General features: G+C 36.3%; 1 protein-coding gene across 10 annotated transcripts in view; it reads right to left on the bottom strand.

Moving 5' to 3' along the window:
• LOC131401161 (transcriptional regulator ATRX-like) overlaps positions 1 to 15,471 on the bottom strand; it is a 97,578-nt gene that overhangs the window by 23,919 nt on the left and 58,188 nt on the right. For all 10 annotated transcript variants that reach the window (XM_058536218.1, XM_058536222.1, XM_058536223.1 and 7 more), the window contains one exon: positions 12,151 to 12,263. In XM_058536218.1, coding sequence (XP_058392201.1) covers positions 12,151 to 12,263 — 113 coding nt within the window. The remainder of the gene's footprint in view (positions 1 to 12,150; positions 12,264 to 15,471) is intronic.

Raw genomic sequence — 15,471 nt, forward strand, 5'->3', positions numbered from 1 at the left:
AAAAAAAAATCAATGAAAGCAAAAGTTAGTTCTTTGAAAAGATGAACAAAATTAACAAACCTTAAGCTAAACTGACAAAGAAAAAAAGAGATAAGACTCAAATTACTAGAATCAGAAATTAAAGAGGGGTCATTACTGGCTACATTAAAGAAATAAAAGGATTATAAAGAATATCATGAATAATTGTATGCCAAAAAATTAGATAATCTAAATGAAATGGACAAATTCCTAAACACACACAAACTACTGAAACTGACTCAAGAATAAATAGACAATGTGAATACACCTATACCTGAAGACACTGAATTAGTAATCAATAAACTACCCACAAAGAAAAGCAAAGGTCCAGATGGGTCTACCACTGAATTACACCAAACATACAAAAAAGAATTAATACCAATTCTTCACAAGCTCTTTCAATAAAAAAGGAGGAAACACTTCCCAACTCAGTTTATGAGACCAGTATCACACCAAAACCAGAAAAGATACCACAAAAAGAGAAATCTACAAACCAATAACACTTATGAATACAGACACAAAAATCCTCAACAAAATACTAGCAAACTTCAAGAGAATAAAAACACAAGCCTTTCTCCCACAAACTGGGAGAAAACATTTGCAAAAGACATATGTGATAAAGGACTACTATCTAAAATATACAAGGACTCTTAAAACTCAATAATAACAAAGAACATGATTAAAAATGGGCAAAAGATCTGAAGACATCTTACCAAAGAAGATATACAGATGGCAAATATGCATATGAAAAGATGCTCCACATCATATGTTATTAGGAAATTGGAAATTAAAACACCAATAACATAACACTACATACCTATTACAATGGACAAAACACAGAACACTGACAACACCAAATGCTGGTGAGGATGTGGAGTAATAGGAACTCTCGTTCATTGCTGGCGGGAATGCAAAATGGTACAGCCACTTTGGAAGACATTTTAGCAGTTTCTTACAAAATAAACCATACTCTTACCATACGATCCAGCAATTACACTCCTTAATATTTACCCAGATAAGTTGAAAACTAAGTCCACTCAAAAACCTGCTATAAGCAAAAACACAGATGCTTATAAATATCTTTATTTTACATAAACATCTTTTTTTATTTATATAAACATCCTTATAAGTAGTTTTATTCATAACTGTCAAAACGTGGAAGCAACCAAGATATCTTTCAGAAGGAGAATGGATAAACTGTAGTACATCCCGACAATGCAATATTACTTGGCACTAAAAAGAAATGAGTCATCAACCCATGAAAAGAGATGGAGGAACCTTGAAGGCATATTACTAAGTGAAAGAAGTCAATGTGAAGAGGCTACGTAGTGTATGATTCCAACTATATGACGTTTTAGAAAAGGCAAAACTATGCAGACAGTAAAAAGATCACTGGTTGCCTGAGGTTAGGAAGGGAGAAAGGATGGATAGATGAAAGGAGGATTTTTAGTGCAGCAAAACTAACCTGTATGACACTATAATGGTATATACATGTCATTATACATTTGTCAAAATGCCTAGAATGTACAACACCAAGAGTGAAATCTAATGCAAACTATGGGTTCTGGGTGATAATGATTTGTCAATGCAACAAATGGACAACTGTGGTGCAAGATGTTGACAGTGGGGGAGGATGTGCATGCGTGGGGAGGAACATATGTACTTTCCACTCAATTTTTCTGTGAACCTAAAACCGCTCTAACAAATAAAATCTTTAAAAAACTCTAAAAAAAGAGAACTTCTTCAATTATCTACAAAATACCCACAGGTAATATCATACTTAATGGTGAAAAACTGAATCCTTTCCCCTCCAAGAGCAGGAACAAGACAAGGAAATCCATTCTTGCCACTTCTATTCAACATTGTAATGGAGATTCTAGCCAGAGCAAGTAGGCAAGAGAAAGGAATAAAAAGCATCAAGATTGAAAAGGAGGAAATAAAACTCTCTCTCTCTTTGGAGATGACATTATCTTATATATAGAAAACCCAGGGAATCCACTAAAAAACTATTAGAATTAATAAACAAGTTCAGAAAGGCTGAGGATATAAGAACAACATACAAAACTCCATTATATTTCTATACACATGCAAAGAATGATCTGAAAGTAAAATTAAGAAAACAGTCCATTTATAATAGTGCTATTTATAATAGCACCACAAAGAGTAAAATATTTAGGAATAAATTTAACAAAAGAAGTTAAAAACTTATACTCTGAAAACTGTAAAACATCGCTGAAAGAAATTAAAGATCTAAAACTGGAAGAACACCTGTGGTCTACAGACAAAATACAATCCCTATCAGAATTCCAGCTGACTTCGCTGACTTCTTTGTAGAAACGTACAAGCTCATTCTAAAATTCATATAAGGGCCGGCCCGGTGGCGCAACTGGTTAAGTGCGCACGCTCCACTGTGGCGGCCCGGGGTTCACCGGTTCGGATCCCAGGCGCGCATGGACACACTGCTTGTCGAGCCATGCTGTGGCGGCGTCCCATATAGAGTAGAGGAAGATGGGCACGGATGTTAGCTCAGGGCCAATATTCCTCAGAAAAAAAGAGGAGGATTGGCATCAGATGTTAACTCAGGGCTGATCTTCCTCACACACACAAAAAAAAAAAGTAAAAAAAATTAAATAAATAAAATTCATATAAAACTAAAAGGGACACAGAATAGCCAAAACAGGCTTTAAAGGGAAAAACAAAATAAGAAGACTCACAGTTCACGATTTCAAAACTTACTGTAAAACAACTGTAATCAAGACACTGTAGTACTGGCAAAAGAACAGACATACAGATCAGTCAAAAAGAACTGCAAGTCCAGAAATAAACCCATATATCTATGCTCAACTTATTTTCAACAAGGATGTCAAGACCATTCAATGCGGGAAAGAATAGTCTTTTCAACAAATGGTGCTGGCACAACTGTATATCCACGTGTAAAAAACAAACTTGGAGCCCTGCTTCACACCACATACAAAAATTAACTCCAAATGCACTAAAGACCTAAACATAAAAGCTAAAACTATAAAACTCCTAGAAGAAAATATAGGGGCAAATCTTTGTGACCTTGGATTTAGTAATGGATTCTTAGATATGACACCAAAAGCACAAGCGACAAAAGGAAAATTAGATAAATTGGACTTTATCAAAATTAAAAACTTTTGTGCTTCAAAGGACACCATCAAGAAAATAAAGACAACCAACAGAATGGGGGAAAATATTTGCAAATCACATATCTGACCCAAGTGTCCAGTGAAAGATGAATGATAAACTAAATATGGTATATACATACAATGGAATGCTATTCAGCCTTAAAAACGAAGAAAATTTTGATACATGCTAGAACATTGATGAACCTTGAAGGCATTATGCTAAGTAAAATAAACCAGACACGAAAGGACAAATACTGTTTAATCCCACTTATATGAGGTTCCCAAAGTAGTCAAATTCAGACACAGAATGTAGAACAGTGATTGCCAGGGGCTGGGGAGAGAGGGTATTGCGAAGTTAGTGTTTAATGGGTACAGAGTTTCAGTTGGAGAAGATGAAAAAGTTCTAGAGGTGGGTGGTGGTGACAGATGCACAACAATGTGAATGTACTTAATGCCACAGAACTGTATACGTAAAATTGGTTAAAATGGTAAATTTTATGTTATGTATATTTTATGACAATAAAAAGTCTAGACTATATAAAGAATTCGTACACATCAATAATAAAAAGACAAATACCCAATTAAAAAAATGGGCAAAGGGTCTGAATAGACAATTCTCCAAGGAATATATAAATTACCAATAAGCACATGAAAAGATGCTCAGCGTCATTAGCCATCAGGCAAATGAAAACCAAAACCACAATGAGACACCACTTCACATGCACTAGGATGGCTAAAATCAAAAAGTCAGATAATAACAACTGCTGGCATGGATGTAGAGAAATCAGAACCCTCATACACTGCTGACTGGGAATGTAAACTGGTGCAGCCACTTTGGAAAACAGCTTGACATTTCCTCAAATGACTGAACAGAGTTATCATACAACCCAGCTATTTCTCTCCAAGGTATATACTCAAGAGAAATGAAAAGATATGGCCACACACAAACTTGTTCACAAATATTTATAGCAGCATTATTCATAATAGCCAAAAGGTGGAAACAAGACAAACAACCATCAAAAGATCAAACAAAGGTGGTATATCCACACAAAAGAATGTTATTTGGCCACAAAAAGGAATGAAACACTAACACATGTCATAACATAGACAAACCTTGAACACATTACGCTAGGTGAAAGAAGCCAGTCACAAAAGACACATATTATACAATGCCATTCATAAGAAAAGTCCAAAATACAGAATTCTATAGAGACAAGAAAGTAGATTAGTGGTTGCTTAGGGCTGGGAGGGCAGGGAGAGGTGACAGCTCAAGTGTGCGGGGTTTCTTTTGGAGGTGATAAAATGTTACAAAATTGACTGGTGATGGTTGCACAGATCCGTGAACATACTAAAAACTAATGGATTGTATACTTTAAATGGATGAATTGTATGGTATGTAAATTATATCTCAATAATGGTGTTAAAAGTTTTATTAGTCATTAGGGAAATGCAAATTAAAACCACAATGAGATATCACTAAATATCTATCAGAATGTCTAACATTTAAAAAGAAAACAGTGGTGGGTTGGCCCAGTGGCGCAAGCAGTTAAGGGTGCGCATTCCCATTCGGCGGCCCGGGGTTCACAGGTTCGGATCCTGGGCGCACACCAACACACGGCTTGTCAAGCCATGCTGTGGCTGCGTCCCATATAAAGTAGAGGAAGATGGGCACGGATATTAGCCCAGGGCCAATCTTCCTCAGCAAAAAGAGGAGGATTGGCAACGGATGTTAGCTCAGAGCTGATCTTCCTCACAAACAAAAAAAAAGAAATTAAAAAGAAAATAGTGGTAACACCAAATGCTGCTGAGGATGCAGAGAAACTGGATCCATCATACAATGCTGTGGGAATGTAAAATGGTGTGCCCATTCTGTAAAACAGTTTAGGAATGTCATAAAAAAAAAAAATGCAGGGCCGGCCTGGTAGCGCAAACAGTTAAGTGTGCGCACTCTGCTGCGGCTGCCCGGAGTTCACCGGTTCTGATCCCGGGCGCGCACTGATGCACTGCTTGGCAAGCCATGCTGTGGCAGCGTCTCATATAAAGTGGAGGAAGATGGGCATGGATGTTAGCCCAGGGCCAGTCTTCCTCAGCAAAAAAAAGAGGAGGATTGGCAGATGCTAGCACAAGGCTAATCTTCTTCACTCACTAACTAACTAACTAACTAACTAACTAAATAAATAAATAAATAAATAAATAAATAAAATAAAAATGCAACCATCATATATGCCCACCAAGTCCTGGGCATTTATCCCAGAGAAATGAAAATTTATGCTGACACAAATACCTGTACACGAATGTTCACCAGCAGCTTTATCTGTAATAGCCCAAATCTGGAATCAGCCCAGAAGTCTTTTATTTTTTTTTGTGGGGAAAATCAGCCCTGAGCTAACATCCATGCTAATCCTCCTCTTTTTTTGCTGAGGAGGACCGGCTCTGAGCTAACATCTATTGCCAATCCTCCTTTTCTTTTCCCCCCAAAGCCCCAGTAGACAGTTGTATGTCATAGTTGCACATCTTTCTAGTTGCTGTATGTGGCACACGGCCTCAGCATGGCCAGAGAAGCGGTGCGTCGGTGCACGCCCGGGATCCGAACCCGGGCCGCCAGTAGTGGAGTGCGCACACTTAACCGCTAAGCCATGGGGCCGGCCCCCAGAAGTCTTTTAACAGGTGAATGGTTAAACAAACTGGTACATCCATACCATGGAACACTACATTGCAATAAAAAGGAAAGAACTACTGATACATGTAACAACTTGGATAAATTTCCAAGGAATTAATGCTATGTGAAAAAATCCAATCCCAAAAGGTTCTATACTATATGACCCCATTTATAGAACATGTTTGAAATGACAAAATTTTAGAAATGGAGGACAGATTAGTGATCACCAGGTGTTAGGCACGAGTAGGGGTGGGAGTAGGGAGATGAGTGTGATTATAAAAAGGCAAGATGAGGAATCTGTATCTTGACTGTGGTGGTGGATACATGAATCTACCCAGGTAATAAAATTGTATAGAACTTTACAATAAACACACACAAGTATAGGCATATCTCGGAGATATTGTGGGTTCAGTTCCAGACCACTGCAATAAAGTAAATATCCCAATAAACCGAGTCACACGAATTTTCTGGTTTCCCAGTGAATATAAAAGTTATGTTTACATTACAGTCAATTATTAAGTGTGTGACAGATTACGTCTACAAAAACAATGTACATATCTTAATTAAAAAATACTTTAATGCGGGGGCCGGCCCGGTGGCGCAAGCGGTTAAGTGCGCGCACTCTGCTGCGGCAGCCCGGGGTTCGCTGGTTCGGATCCCGGGCGCGCACCGACGCACTGCTTGGTAAGCCATGCTGTGGCGGCGTCCCATATAAAGTGGAGGAAGATGGGCACAGATGTTAGCCCAGGGCCGTCTTCTTCAGCAAAAAAAAGAGGAGGATTGGCGGATGTTAGCTCAGGGCTGATCTCCTCACAAAAAAAAAAAAAAAAAACTTTAATGCTAAAAAAGGCTAACTACCATCTGAGCCTTCAGTAAGCTATAATCTTTGTGCCGGTGGAGGGTCTTGTAAAAAATGTCAATAACTGCTAAGCACAATAAAATGAGGTGTGTCTGTACAAGTAAAACTGAGGAAATCTGAATCAGATTGGTAGATATCAATAAGATGGTTATGATAATACATTATAGTTTTGTCAAATGTTACCACTGTGGGAAACTGGACAAAGTACACAAGAGTTCTGTGTTAGTTGTTACAACTGCATGTAAATCTACAATTATCTCAACAAAAACATCAATTTAAAAAAACTCTCAGAAAACTAGGAGTAGAAGGGAACTTCCTCAACTTGGTAAAGAGCATTTACAAAAATCATATATAGGAACCATCATAATTAATGGTGAAAGACTGAATGCTTTCCCATTAAGATCAGAAACACCAAGAGGATGTCTGCTATCATCATTATTCTTCAACATAGTAATAGAAAATACAGGAAGTCCTACCCAGCATAATGAGGCAAGAAAAGGAATTAAAAGGCACACAAGATCAAAAGGAAGAAATAAAAGTGTCCCTATTTGCAGATGACAAGATTAAGTAGAAAATCCCAAGGAATCTACAAGGGGGAGAAGAAGCTTCCTAGAGCAAGTTCATAGGATACAAGGTCAACATAAAAAAGATAAATGAATTCCTATATACCTGCAATGAACAATTGGAATCTGATATTTAAAAAACAACAGAAATTAAAATAGCACCAAAAAAACTGAAGTACTTAGGGAAAATATAACAAAATATGTGCAAGATTAGTATACAGTTATGCACCACATAACAACATTTTGGTCAATGACGGACCACATATATGATGGTAGTCCCATAAAATCAGTACCATATAGCCTAGATGTGTAGTAGGCTATACCACCTAGGTTTGTTTAAGTATATTCTACGATGTTCGAAGAACAGCAAAATCATTTAACAACGCATTTCTCAAAACATATCCCTGTCATTAAGCTATGCATGACTGTATGGATAACTACAAAACACTGGGCCCGCTGAGAGTTTCTACTGACAGTTTTTTTCCTGAGTATGGATTAAACATTCCTATTCTTTGCATGTGTTTGGTTGATAACTATACAGTTTTATTGGGGAAAGGATTTGAAGAGCAAATGTTCTGTATACTTTTTATTTTTTAATGTTTTCTATTTCTCAGATTGGATTTCTATCAGTCTATCATCGAATTCACTGACAGTTCTACTGCTACCTCTAATCACCTGTTAAGTAAAACCAATGATTTGTTATACAGAAATTATATTTTCAGTTCTAGAATTTCAAGTTGGTTCTTTTTTTACGGTTTCTATGTCTGTACTGAGATTTCCTATCTGTCCATTCATCATAAATGTATTTTGCCTTTTTGTACTTGAGCATAGTTCTAACAGCTGCTTTAATATTCTTGTCTGCTAATTTCAACATCTGAGTCATCTGTGGGTTGGTCTCTATTGATTGCCTTTCCTTTTAAGCATTGGTCACATTTTCTCTTTCTTCATCTATCTAGTATTTTGGATTGGATACTGGACATTTTGAAAGACACAGTGAAGACACTGCATTCCTGTTATGTTCCTCCAAAGAGTTAGTATTTCTGTTAACAGCAGATAGTTAACTGAAATCAAACCCCAAACTGTCTACCCTGTAGTGGAAGCAGCTGAAAGCTTTGTTCTGTTCTTTTAGCCCTAACTGGGCTGCCTGAAATCTGGGCTGCACTTTGGCAATTCAACCAGAGGTATGGTTCAAGTTTTTGCAGATTTTGGAGCTTCCAACCTGTAGCTCTCTTCTAGGTGGGATCTCCCCCATCACTTTATTAAAGCTGCTGTGGTCCCCCTAAATTTCTTGATATTTCATCCAATAAGAATGCAGGTTTCTATCTAAGCCTTAAATTTCACTGATGGAACTAACTGGCACCTTTTCTAAGGAAAAAAGGCTTAATAATTAGGAATTCAGCCACTGGTATTTCCTTATTTCACGTGATGACGCCCCTCCAGTTTGTGTCTGCTTTTTGTCACTGTCCAGTTCTTTCACACCATTGTTTTCAGTATTTTGGCCAGAGTTTATAATTGGTATCTGTGAGAGATATCTGTCCAAATGGAGCTACTCTACCACTAGCAGAAGCAGAACTCCCCGACTAACTACTGAACACAGGACTTTGACAACATAACTTCATTCTAAAGACAAAAAAGAACTTTAAACAAATACTTAACGTTAGTGAGGTTTCTTTTTTGAGACAGCATGGTTAGCAAATTTGAAAATACATAGGTATAATAAGCACTGAGCAAATGAGTACATAAATTGAGGATAATGGGAGCTAGGTTTCTTTCTGTTGAAGAAAGAAGTTAAAATATGAAAAGAGGAAGACTAGAATCAAGTCTGTGGTATCAAATTAGAACTAAGAGTATCAATATCAACTCATGAAAATATAACACATATACTGGCTTTCTCTGTGAAAGAGCCTGGAAGCAAAAACACCCTGGTGGCAATGAGCCCATCATACACCCAGATCTTAGTTTCTAAATACCATGTCCCATTAAAAGGAATCAGAACTCTTGGAGAAATAACTGATTCCAGGGCTAGGGAAGAAACACTGCAAAGTAAACATTGAACATCTTGTGAGGGCAGAAAGATAGAAAGTGCTCAACGATGATAAAGACGTGAAAAGGTCAGAAGGAGCCATACAGTAGGGGCTTCCCACTAGCCAATACTGGTACAATTTGAGCACTGAAATAAATAATGACAGTAAGAGAATATTCATGGGAAAAGAAAGAATATTAGTATATACTAATATAAACAAATGAATAGAGAGTGTAGAACATAAACCACTCCCTTATAGTAATATACCAACTAAAATATAGAAGGAATGATAGATTAGAACATCACCCTTTTGAACCCAGCATACTAATATATCATTCAGCCAAGAATCATAAATGGATGCTGTGGTAGGCAGAATTTCTATGAATGGTCTCCAATATTTCACGCCCCCTAAACCCCAGAACCTGTGAATGGGAGGAAATATCACTCCCACGATTGTGCTATGTAAAATGGCAGAGTTGACCTTAAAAATGGAAGGTTATGGGCTGGGGGGTGGGTAAGAGGGAAGCAGGGCTAATCTAATCACATGAGTCCTTAAAAGTAGAAAAATTTCCCCAGCTGGTAGAAGAAGCAAGCAAAAAGGTAAGTCAGAGAGATTCAAAGCATGAGAAAGACTCAATGTGCTGTTGCTGGTTTTGAAGATGGAGGGAGCCATGTGAGAAGAAATGAAAACAGCCTTAATGAGCTGAGAGAGAGGATCCTGGCCAATAGCCAGAAAGAAATGGGGACTTCACACCTAAAACCACAAGGAACTGAATTCTGCCAACAACCCGAATGAGCATGGAAATGGATTTTTCCACAGAGCCTCTAGAAAGGAACACAGTCTTACTGACACTGTGACTTTGGCCTTGAGATACCCTGAGCAGAGCCCAGCAAAGCTCACTGGACTCCTGACCTACAGAACTGTGAGATAATAAATCTGGGTTGTTTTAAGCTGACAAGTTTGTGGTAATTTGTAATAGAAAATACAGAAGTTAACTTCTGATGATGAAAAGAATACCTAAGTAGTTTCAAAGTAATCTCCAACAAATTACTCATTAGTTACAAAGGAATAAATCATAATTTTATAGTGGATTAATCTAGCAAAACAACCATAACCAAGTAACCTAAGTTAGCATCACCAATAAGGGGAAAAATTACATCAGATGCCTTGTGATATGACGAACTGACAAGAACGTAACACCACTTACATAGTAATCCCACCAAAAATAAATAACTTGAATCTAATTCTAACAAATCACAAAGCCACATTGAGGGACAATCACCAAAGTAACAGACCTACATTTCAAAAATGTCATGGTTCCAACAGAGAAATTATTTCAGATTTTAATAAGACTAAAGAGACAAGACAACTATATGCAATGTGTAATCTTCAACTGGATCCTGGACTTGGGAGGAAAAAAATTTACCTATAAAAACACTGTTGGGGTAATTTACGAATTAAGAATAGGGACTGTGGATTAGGTAACAGTACCTATTTAGTTTTACCCATCTATTTACCCTTCCCATTGTTATTCATTAGTTCCTGTATTTTGGTGTTGCCACTGCAAATCATTTTCCTTCTGATCTAAGAAAACTCTTTAGTATTTTCTCTAGTGTAGGTCTACTGACAGCAAGTTCTCTCTCTTTTTTTTTTTTTTTTTTGCTGAGGAAGATTTGCCCTGAGCTAACATCTGTGCCAATCTTCCTCTATTTTGTATGTGGGTCGCCGCCACAGCATAGCCAGCAAGGAGTGGTGTAGGTCTGTGCCAGGAACCAAACCCAGGCCACCAAAGCAGAGTGCACCGAACTTAGCCACTAGGCCACAGGGCCAGCCCCAAGTTCTCACTTTTTGTTTGTCTTTATTCCACCTTCACTTTTGAAAGACGTTTTCACCGAATATGGAGCTGTAAGTTGGCAATTATTTTCATTTGGCACATTAAAGAAATCATTTCACTGTCATCTAACTTCTATCATTCCTGTTGTCAAATAAGCTATCAGTGTTATTGCTGTTCCTTTGAAAGCAATGATTTTTTTCCTCTGGCTGCTTACAAGATTTTTCTCTTGGTTTTTGTCCTTTAGGAATTTATTATATGCCTGGTTGTGGTTTTCTTTATATTTATCCTGCTTGGGGTTCACAGAGTTTCATGAATCTATGGCTTGATGTCTTTTATCACTTTTAGAAAATACTCAGCCAATATCTCTTCAAATTCGGCTTCTGACCCATTCATCTCTTCTTTCCTTCTGGGACGCTAATTACACACATGGTTGAACTTTTCACTGTGATCTACTTCTCTTACACTTTGTACATATTGTGTTTGCGTGCACGTGTGTGTGTGTGTGTGTGTGTGTGTGTGTGTGTGTGTGTATTCAGCTCTTATATATGCAGCTACCCTTGAAAACCTCAAAACGAGTGATGGTAATCATCACATGATACAGGATTCTTTAAAAAAGGAGAAAAGAGAGGTAGAAAGGATGTGTCAAGTGTTTTTTATTAAAAAAAAAAACACATATACACTAAATCTACTCAGAGAAGTTATTAAACAACATAAAAATATAACTCATAATACATGAATAACTGTTAGGAAAATATAATTCTGTACTGCTTCTGCCTCTTCTAATACTACCTATTTTTCATAGTCAATATTCATCACCACCTCTATAAGACATCTCCATTACACATAATAGCATAAGTGTATCCTTCTCTAAGCACCTATAACCATACAAGCTTACATTTTTACTTATCTAAATTAAAATCTCCAGTATCAGATGTTAGCTAAATACTAGATACACGGAGGCTATTAAAGACTTTAATAGTTGCTCCCTGCAAAAAGTAAATGGAAAATAAGCTAGAAGATATTGCACATTCTTTTTCAATTTACCTGTGCTTTGGTTCATCACAAGTCTTGGAGGAGAACTTGTTTCTTCAGATTCTTCTGATGAGTGTGCCAGGAAGTCATGAAGCTTCTGCACCAATGTATTCAACTTGCTTTCACTATCAAAATAAAAATTTAAAGAATTTCCTTAATTAGCCTGTCATGTATTTAATTAAATGTAAAGTTCTAACAAACTGAAAACATATCTACACTGTAAGTGGTCTAAAAGAATGCATATTCAAAATAAAAACTAAAGGAAATGAATTTTATTCCACTGAGGATATGAAAACATGAGTAACATAACCTACCTGTACACTTAGCTAGGATCAAAATGTAATTCAAGAAAAATGCTGATAAGATTTCACTTTACATCATTTAAAATAATCAGTAATTTACCAAATATATTTACTGAACACTTACTCTCTGGAAGGCTTCAGTAGTTTTTCTGTTTATTACTCTATCTTGTGCTTGGCAAAGAATAATTGTATAAATGACTGACATAAAGAAAAGTGAAACATAGAACAGAACTTAGAAGAGTTTACAGATTCCCAGAGAAATATTTATGTAACTAAATTATCACAGCACACCCTGTTAAGTTATATAACAGGTGGATCTGTAATCCAACAGGGTTATAAAAAGTTAAAAGTTTAAAATGCAGAAAATAAATATATACCCCATTTCTAGTAAAAGAAGATTTCCTAAAATTAAAAGCAAGAGAGAAAATAGGTAAAACTGACTTTATCAAAATTCAAAACTTTTGTGTCTCAAAAGATACCACCAAGAAAGTGAAAAGACAACTCACACACCGGAGGAAACTGTTTTCAAATCATATATCTGAAAAGGTATTAATATCCTTTTATAAAATATTTATCATTTTAAAAATATAAAGATTCTTACAATTAAACAATAAAAAGACAAACAACCCAACTTAAAAATGGGCAAAGGACTTAAATATACATTTCTTCAAAGAAGATATACAAATGGCCAGTAAGCAGATGAAAAAATGCTCAAGATTATTAGTCATTAAAAAAGTGCCAATCAAAACCACAATGAGATACTATTTTACACTCATTAGCATGGATATGACAATAATTTTAAAAAATGAAAAATAAGGGTTGGTTAAGGATGTAGAGAAATTGGAACCCACATACATTTCTGGTGGACATGTAAAATGGTGCCGTCACTGTGAGAAACAGTTTAGTAGTAACTCAACAAGTGAAACAGTTACCAAATGACCCAGCAATTCCACTCCTAGATATATACAGAAGAGAATGAAAACATACGCCCACACACAAAAAAATTGTACACAAATGTTCATGGCAGCAATATTCATAATAGCCAAAAAGTGGAAAGTACCCAAATGTCCATCAACTGATGAATAAACAATGGAATATTATACTCCAATAAAAAGGAATGAAATATTCAACCATGCTAAAATATGGATGACCCTTGGAAACACTATGCTAAAGATGGCAGGCACAAAATGCCACATATTGGATGATTCCATTTATATACATGAAATGTTCAAAACAGGCAAAACCATAGAGACAGAAAGTGGATTAATGGTTGCCAGGGGATGGAGAAAGGGAGGAATTAGGAAGTATGTGCTATCTTTTGGGGACAATGAAAATATTCTAGAATTGGAAAGTGGTAATGGTTGTACAATATTGTGAATTTACTAAAAAAACAGTGAATTGTATACTAAAATGGTTTAAATCGTGACTTTAATTTGAATTTTATCTCAATAAAAAATGCAAAAAAGAGGAAGAAATTTAAAAATATGCATATTTACATAAAAAATAAAACTTGTGCATGCGCCTCCAAAAAAAATCCATACCCAAAATTTAAAAGGCAAACTAACTTCAAAATAAAGAGATAAACATCCTTATTATATCAAAAAATACTCAATTCCCAGATAAATGAATAAAAGACAGAAACAATTTTAAAAAAGGAATACAACTGGGTAACAAAAAAAATTGGGAGAAAAAGCATTCCCATCTCACTAATAATCAACAGAATGCACATTAAAACACTTTGAATCAGGTAACAGGTGTATCAGGCCTTCCTGGGCCAGGCACCACCCCCATTCAAGCATGGCACTGGGCCCCAAAGCCAGTGGCCCCTCTGCACCATTTTCCTATGTTTGGTAAGGAAGAACCCAAGATATTTAGGGAAGGAAAAAGAAATGAGTTGTAATAGTTGCAGTATTGCAACTAGAGACCTTGTGTGGGATTTCGGTTGTTTTGTTTTGGTGGAAAGGGTTGTTTCACAAAATTTTGAAACAAACTTACCTCTAGAATAAAAGTACAAAGAGGGTATAATTTCTACTTTTTGCCATAACTTTCCTTTGCAAAAGAGTCAGATGTACAAAAAAAATTACCATCAAGTCACTCAGTGTTCTTAAGAAAATTAGAAAATAGAACCAGAGGAAAAGCTGCTCTACATGTCAACCCCATGGCACAGAAAATTCCTTGTAACCAAAATTTAAAAATAAGAATGAATGATGTCACTCTGCATCTTGTCCCATCAACAGATTACCAAACAGTGAAAAGTTGTTCTTTAGAAATGAAAGGAGTACAGTAAACCAGCAGAATGACTGTCCCACTCATTCCTAGAACTCACAGCAATCCAACCACAAAGCCAGCTATCACATGAATTCATGCTGTAGTTGGCCAAGGTCAGGACTGTGGATAAATCAGTGCAGCACATTAACAGTATCACCAAATGCAAATATAAAAACAAGGGAATACAATCAGTACAACTTTTTTTCTCTGTGAAAGACAGCACTTTTAGGCATAAACGTGTTGGTATTATATTATAAATCATGAGATCGGGTAGGAGCCCAGTGGTGAAAAAAATTTTGATACTTAAAAAATTTTGCCCACCCATTTGAAAAATCTCTCTTTGAGGGTAAACGTGATTTTTGGAAGTAGTCAAATATCATTTAGAGTCAAATATGGTGAATAACGAAAGATTATCAAGTTGGGTAAAATTAGTTTTTACCAAAATCCAAAGTATTCCTAAAGATTTATTTTCTTGCATGCCTTCTAAACAGGCTATAAAAGGAGAGTTCTCAAAATGTCCTCAGGAATGACATCACCATCGGTTTCAGTATGGCCTCCTCGGGTGACTACTTAGAAGGGAAATATTTATTTGCACATAAAAGCTCTGATGTCAGTTTTAAAAGTCTGCCTCATTTCTAGAGTCACACTTTGGAGATGACCCTTGGAATTATGTAAGTCATAATTGTGTAAATGATATTTTAAACACATCAAAGCAACTGTTTAAAGGGCAGCACTTATTAATCCTTTTGTAAATTGAAGGATC

Source organism: Diceros bicornis, chromosome X (genome assembly GCF_020826845.1).
Source record: "Diceros bicornis minor isolate mBicDic1 chromosome X, mDicBic1.mat.cur, whole genome shotgun sequence".
NCBI lineage: Eukaryota > Metazoa > Chordata > Mammalia > Perissodactyla > Rhinocerotidae > Diceros > Diceros bicornis.